A 7,480-nucleotide genomic window follows, 5' to 3' on the forward strand; every position below is an offset into this window, starting at 1 on the left:
AATTTACGGTGGAGACTGTTTTCAGCCTTTTTCAATTGCGATGTACTGCTTAATGTTTTCTATAATATGTGAAGTATTGCAAACGCTATAATAAGACTCTAAAGAATGATAGAATGCATGTATGTTAACTTTCAAAGGAAGCTATGTACTATTAGAATGATTATATGATGGAAAGGATGATTGAATGCTTGAAATAAAGAATGATGTTTATTTGTAGATGACAGATACGAATGAGGATGAAGCCACGCAACAAGAACAGCTGAAAACTATGATCTCGGAAGAGATTGGAAGGGCAATGCAAGCAAGTATTCCTCATTTAGCCCAAGAAGTAGAAAGTCATGTGCTAGAAGTGGTAGAATCAATGATGGCGAGTAAGATGGACGAGTTAAAGGGAATGATTAATGTAATGCAAGAAAAGAAAGGAACTCGCAAGTGCACATACAAAGAATTTATGGCGTGCAACCCGTTACCATTCAAAGGAGAAATTGATCCTATAGCATGTGAAAGGTGGATTACAAGTACGGAAGCGGTGTTCATAAGGAGTCATTGTGAAAAGGAGGATCAAGTGATGTTCGCCACCGGTTTGCTACAACTCCGAGCTAAGGATTGGTGGGATGCTTATAGTAAAGAGCTTGGGGAAGAAAAAGTTCAAGTCTTGACATGGCAAGAGTTCAAGGAACCTTTTCTGAAGTACCACTGTCCGCAATCTGCCATTGACAAGATCCAAGAAGATTTCTTACATCTTCGTCAGAAAGATGAAACCATTGATGAAATCACCAACGTTTTCCTTGACAAGCTGAAGTTCTGTAAAGACATAGCAGGAACGGAAAGAATGGAGATAAACCGTTATTACGGTATGTTGAAGGCTGAATATCGGGAGTTCATAATTCCCGCTAAATGTGAAACTTTGAATGAGCTCATTGACTTGGCCCGAGATAGGGAGATTGAAATAAGAAGACAAGCAGAAAGAGGCGAAAAGAGAGTATCTGAGAATGTTTCCAGCTCGAGCCCTTCAAAGAAACCAAAATTTCAAGATCAAAGCAAGAAGGATAAGGCGAAGGGTAGTATTCCGAAATGCAAAACGTGCGGAAAGTTACACACTGGGGAGTGTTTGAAAGGGAAGAAGGGCTGATACAATTGTGGTCAAGAGGCACACCCATACTATAGGTGTCCAAATCCTTCTAGAACGTGTTACAACTGTTTCCAATCGGGTCATATTAAGGCTGAGTGTCCCAAGCTTCAACAGAATACCGATAAGGAAGCAAGAAAGGAGGAAGCCCCAAGAGCTAAGGGGAGGATGTTTCAGATCACAACCGAAGAAGCGAAGGACCACCCGAATGTTGTATCAGGTATATTCTCATTGAACTCGATGCCTACGTACGTGTTATTTGATACTGGTGCCAGTAGATCGTTTGTATCTAGTGAACCAGTGTCACACCCCTCTTTTAGAATCGAAAGAATGCATGTACCATTAGAAGTAGAGATAGCTGATAGTAAGAGTTATCTGTTGCACGAAGTTTGTAGAAATTGTGAAATAATCATTGAAGACGAGAAGTTTGCCATTGACCTTATTCCCATGATATTGGGGGAATTTAAGGTTATAGTTGGCATGGATTGGCTAGCTAAACATCAGGCCGAAATTCAATGTGAGAAGAAGGTGATTCATGTGTTAACATCGGGAGGAAAACGAGTAAGCATACAAGGGGAAAGGAATATCAATTTGAAGCTTTGTTCTATAGTCCAAGTAAACAAGTATGTACGAAATGGAAGCAAGGCATTTCTAACATATGTGGTGGATACTAAGCAGAATACCCCTAAGATAGAAGAGGTTGAAGTCGTGAATGAGTTTCTCGATGTTTTTCCGGAAGAATTGCTGGGGCTTCCGCCGGAACGTGAAGTAGATTTTAAGATTGAATTGTATTCCGATGCCAAACCGGTAGCCAAGGCTCCTTATAGGTTGGCCCCAACTGAAATGCGGGAGTTAATGGTACAAATACAAGAATTGCTTGACAAGGGATTTATACGCCCGAGTGTGTCGCCATGGGGAGCGCCTGTACTTTTTGTCAAAAAGAAAGATGGTTCGATGCGCATGTGCATCGATTACCGCGAGTTGAACAAGCTGACGGTGAAAAACCGATACCCATTGCCCCGAATCGATGATCTCTTCGATCAGTTACAAGGGGCAAGTTGGTTTTCAAAAATAGATTTGCGGTCCGGGTACCATCAGTTAAGAGTGCGAGATGAGGATGTGGCAAAAACGGCTTTTAGAACGCGATACGGGCATTACGAGTTCTTGGTAATGTCCTTTGGATTAACGAACGCGCCTGCCGTGTTCATGGATCTTATGAATCGGGTTTGTCGGCCCATGTTAGACAAATTCGTTATAGTTTTTATCGATGACATCCTGGTTTATTCCCGAAGTAAAGCCGAACATGCATGCCATTTACGTGAGGTTCTTGAAGTACTTCGCAAGGAGAAATTATACGTGAAATTCTCCAAGTGTGCTTTTTGGCTTAGAGAGGTACAATTTCTCGGTCATGTGATTAATGCGGATGGTATCTTAGTAGACCCGTCGAAGGTGGAAGCCGTTATGAAGTGGGTACCTCCCAAGAACCCAAGTGAAGTAAGAAGCTTTTTGGGTTTAGCAGGCTATTATAGGGGTTTATCCAAGACTTTTCTAAATTGGCCTTGCCGTTGACCAGGTTAACCAAGAAGGATGAGAAGTTTTCATGGGGTGCAGATCAAGAAAGGGCGTTTCAAAGCTTGAAAGAAAAGCTGTCGAGTTCCCCGGTACTAACCTTACCAGATGGAACGGAAGACTTGGTGGTGTTTACGGATGCGTCACACCAAGGGTTGGGATGTGTTTTGATGCAAAGGGGTAGAGTCATTGCCTATGCTTTTAGGCAATTGAAGACACACGAAAGTAATTACCCAACCCATGATTTGGAGTTAGCTGCAGTAGTATTTGCTTTGAAGATATGGAGGCACTATCTTTACGGTACGAAAAGCGTTATTTATTCTGACCACAAAAGCCTTAAATACTTTTTCGAGCAAAGGGAATTAAATATGAGGCAACGAAGGTGGTTAGAACTTCTTAAAGATTATGATTGTGAGATCCTTTATCATCCGGGTAAAGCTAACGTAGTAGCCGATGCCCTGAGCCGAAAGGATTACCCGCCTCCAATTCAAGTAAAGTCCATGAAGATGGTAATTACACCTCGATTTCTCGAAATGGTTAAAGAAGCCCAAATCAAGTCACTAAGCGGAATGGATTCTAAAAAGGAAAGAACAAAGGGGTTTGTGGATAAATTCGAAGAAAGATCCGATGGAATTAAAACCATGTATGGTCGTATTTGGATACCTCGGTTTAGCGAAGCAAAGGGTGTATTACTCGAAGAAGCTCACAAATCCCGATTCTCGGTTCATCCTGGAGCTACAAAAATGTATTTGGACTTGAAGAAAAGTTATTGGTGGCCCGGCATGAAGCGTGATATTGTCAAGTATGTTGCCAAATGTTTGACATGTCTGCAGGTAAAGGCAGAACATCAGAAACCATATGGGAAGTTGCAACCGTTAGAGATTCCGGTATGGAAATGGGAAGAATTGACGATGGACCTAGTGACCAAGCTTCCTAAGACAAGGAAAGGTCACGATGCTATATGGGTGATCGTAGACCGCCTCACCAAGAGCGCGCACTTCTTACCCATTCGGGAAGCTTTCCCTTCTGAAAAGATGGCGGAGATCTATGTTAACGAGATAATATCACGACACGGAGTTCCTGTATCTATTGTGTCGGATCGAGATACCCGGTTCACATCTCGATATTGGCAAGGTTTTCATGAAAGTATGGGTACAAAATTACATTTCAGCACCGCCTACCACCCCCAAACGGATGGTCAGTCCAAGCGGACCATTCAAACACTTATCGACATGCTGCGAGCATGTGTGATAGACTTCGGGGGAGGCTGGGATGACCACTTGCCGTTGGTGGAATTTTCGTACAACAATAGTTACCACAACGGCATTCGAATAGCACCGTATGAATTGTTGTATGGAAGAAAGTGTAGAACTCCAATTTGTTGGGGAGAGGTGGGACAGAGAGAAATTGCACCCAATGAGGTAGTGGTTAAAACTAACGAGAAGATCGATCTTGTGCGAGCCCGTTTAAAAACGGCTCAAGATCGACAAAAGGCCTATGCAGATCAAAGGAGGCGACCCATCAAATTTCAAATAGGTGATTATGTGTTATTAAAGGTTTCCCCATGGAAAGGTATAATCCGTTTCCGTAAGCGAGGAAAGCTAGGTCCCCGCTACATAGGACCTTTCAAGATTGTAGCCCGGGTTGGGGAGGTAGCATATCGGTTGGAATTACCGCCAACTTTGGATGGAATACATGACACATTCCATGTGTCACAATTGAGAAAGTGTTTAGCGGATGAGACGGCATATGTGCCCCTTGACGATATTGAGCTGGATGAAAAATTGAATTATATTGAGAGGCCGGTAGCTATAAAGGATTCCAAGGTAACGCACCTTCGGAACAAAACCATAAAGCAAGTCTTGGTGCAATGGCAACATCGGAAAGGATCGGACCTTACATGGGAGCTAGAAGATGAAATGAGGAAGCTCTACCCGACTTTATTTGGTACGTATTAAGGTTTCGGGGACGAAACCTCTTTTAAGGGGGTAGACTTGTAACACCCCAAAATATGTAATTTATTTATATTACTTGAAAGTCTAGTCATGTATATTTAACCTAGTATGTTAGTAACTTGTTAGAAGGAATATTAAATGGCAAAATAACCAATCTAAGATTTAGAGGGACTAGACTTGTTAAAAAGGGATGGAAGTTTTAGTAAAAAGAAATAAATAAAAACAAAAATTAAAAACACACACATCTCTGTGATGTGTGGATCAACCAGAGCAAAGAAGCAAGGGGACAAACCCTAACTTCATGAACTTCACAAAATCAAAAGGGAATTAGGAGCCTAAATGGATGCATGAACTCAAATTTCGAATGATCTGAGCTTGTTTAACGATTGGTAAGTAATAATTTCTGTTTTGGATGGTTTGTAGAAAGTGGGTTTTAACCCAATCATGAACTTATGTGGAAATCTTGTGTAATCGTGAGTTAGGAATTCACAATAGATGGAGGAATTGGTTTAATTTCGATTGTTTGAGTGATTTGGGTTCATACCCACTTGTTGTAGGAATAGGTTAAACAAGATGAATAATGATATTATGTTTATGAAGGTAAATTGATACATAATCTGAATGTGATAGGGAGAAATTAGATAGGATGAAAGAAAAGATGTGAATTTGATTTCTTCTTGTTAGATTAGAAAGGGGACATGTAGAATCATGCTATGAACACTTGTACCTTGTGCTTTGTTGATATTGTGCACACCAAGTGTTTGACAAATTGCCTCAATGAAAATGTTAGTCTTGCAAGCCATAACTTTAAGTAAATTGAATGTGTTTATGAATGCGTGAAGTAAATTGTATGATGTTAATCGATCGTTATGCGAAATTGAGTATGAAACATAAACTAAAAGAATGGATGGTTATGTGTAGGAGTTAAGGAAGAAAGTTCGAGTCAAGTGAAGCAACAAGAGAATCAAGACCGAGGTACGCTACTTGTACGATTTTTGGTTTTACTTTAGATATGTGTTTATCAATAATTGTGGTAATTTGAATCGAGCATGGTAAAGATATATGTATAGACCCTTCTCTTGAATGGGTCGAATGACGAAATTGTAAGACTAGAAAGATTGGCATGAAGTTCCGTTGGAACTCACTACCATACAAGTATAAAAGAATGTAGTATAACACAAGTCGTGAATGTCATGTTTATTTCAAGTCCGTAAGTTAATTTCTTGAGTTAAAGAAGGAAACTTTTTTCTAATGAGTTTTGATGTTGTGGTCATGTAGGTAAATCTCATGTCTAGCTATCAAGCTTTGCCCGGATCGAACACACCTCAAGCCCGTCAAGCGCTCCGCATTTTGTATAAAGTCAATGTCAAATTACCTAGTTACTTATGTCTATGCTTTGTACTTAAAACTAGTTTGGTCATGGTTGTCTTTTGAAAAGTTGTCGTAAGTGCGTACATAAACTTAATGGTTTCGAAACTAAAAATAGGTCATCTTTTGTTGTGTATGTCATGTCTTTTGAATGTTTGCGTATAGTTTGAATGAAATTTGATTATGAAAAAAACAGGGTACCGCCCGTTTACAAATGGGTCATGCCTAAATTTTGTTAGAAAAGTATGTTGTCATTTAATAAATTTAAAGGAAAAATTATGGACGCTACAATTTGACTTTTTCTTCTTTAATAATTCTAGTAACAAGAGCTGAACCAGGTATATATTTGTCCCAACTAAATCCCTCTAAAACTTTTTCATCAACTTGATGAATAAGTAAAGCTTTCTTCTTTCCATCTTCAATGGCACGAGCATGTGCAGTTTGTGGTTGTTGAGCAATCTGATGGAAAATTGATTTCTGATAATAATTGTTCTTTACAGACTGTGTGACACCTCAGGAAAACCAGTAAACGATACAACTTACCTAGCTTCCTCAGTAACCGCATGCTAAATTTCGGGACGAAATTTCTTTCAAGTTGGGGATAATGTGACAACTCGAGTTTCCGAGATTCCAATTTCGCATTTATTGCACGTTCACTGGTTGTTTAGTTGTTTACTTGCACAATTGGTTTACTTTGTAACTATATATGTTTTGGTTTAAAAAAGTGTTTTGTGATTGTGCATGTATATGTGTTAAGTGTGACAAATACATGAACTTGGTGACGAAACTGTAAAGTTATATTGTGATGGGTGTTTTATGTAAGAAATGATATTTAGGGATGTATAGAGTAATTAGTGAAATTCTAATCATTCTTAACCCTAATCCCTTTCACTAATCATTCACACAACCAACACACGTACTTTCACATTTCTCCAATCTTTGTTTGCAATCATCATCTTCATCATTGGCACAAGCTCATCATCACTCTTGATCCCACACTTTATTTAGAATCAATCCAAGGTAATTGTTTAATGATTGTTTGTTATTAGCAATTCTTGATTTTGTGATTCATGTAAACCCTAGTTCTTCGCATATTAGTTCTGTACTTACTGATTGAATTCTGATTATTGTGGAATGATGTTGATTAGTGGTGTAATCATTTGCCTGATGTCAAGATACGTTATATGTTAGAATTGTTGAATGATAATTGGATTGCATATGATATGAATGAATTAGGGTTTTCCTGATCGTATGAACGTAAGAATGTAACTGTTCCATTGATTCTGTAAACTGGTTTTGGAATTCACGCTTGAATTGATTACTCTGAGTTTTTACCCTAGTCCAACTTTTGATTTGTAATATGAAGTCCGAACTTTTGATATGAGTTTAAAGGTCCGAGTTTTGATTAACATGCATTGTCCGAATTATATATAAGTGGTTAGGGTCCGAACTTTGATCA

The 7,480-nt window shown here is 39.2% G+C and overlaps 1 protein-coding gene and 1 long non-coding RNA gene across 2 annotated transcripts; both read left to right on the forward strand.

Annotated features, from left to right (window-relative positions):
• The first annotated feature begins 217 nt into the window (after positions 1 to 217).
• LOC110924443 lies at positions 218 to 2,698 on the forward strand. The gene is made up of 4 exons (XM_022168447.1): positions 218 to 1,083; positions 1,168 to 2,053; positions 2,228 to 2,301; positions 2,422 to 2,698. The coding sequence occupies exons 1-4, from the start codon at positions 218 to 220 to the stop codon at positions 2,696 to 2,698; spliced, it is 2,103 nt and encodes a 700-aa protein (XP_022024139.1).
• Positions 2,699 to 4,964: 2,266 nt separating this feature from the next.
• On the forward strand, positions 4,965 to 6,175 carry LOC110926304. The gene is made up of 3 exons (XR_002585118.2): positions 4,965 to 5,042; positions 5,575 to 5,628; positions 5,932 to 6,175. It is a non-coding gene; the product is annotated as an uncharacterized LOC110926304 (long non-coding RNA).
• The last annotated feature ends 1,305 nt before the right edge of the window (positions 6,176 to 7,480 follow it).

This window comes from Helianthus annuus, chromosome 2 (genome assembly GCF_002127325.2).
Source record: "Helianthus annuus cultivar XRQ/B chromosome 2, HanXRQr2.0-SUNRISE, whole genome shotgun sequence".
NCBI classification, from domain to species: Eukaryota; Viridiplantae; Streptophyta; class Magnoliopsida; order Asterales; family Asteraceae; genus Helianthus; species Helianthus annuus.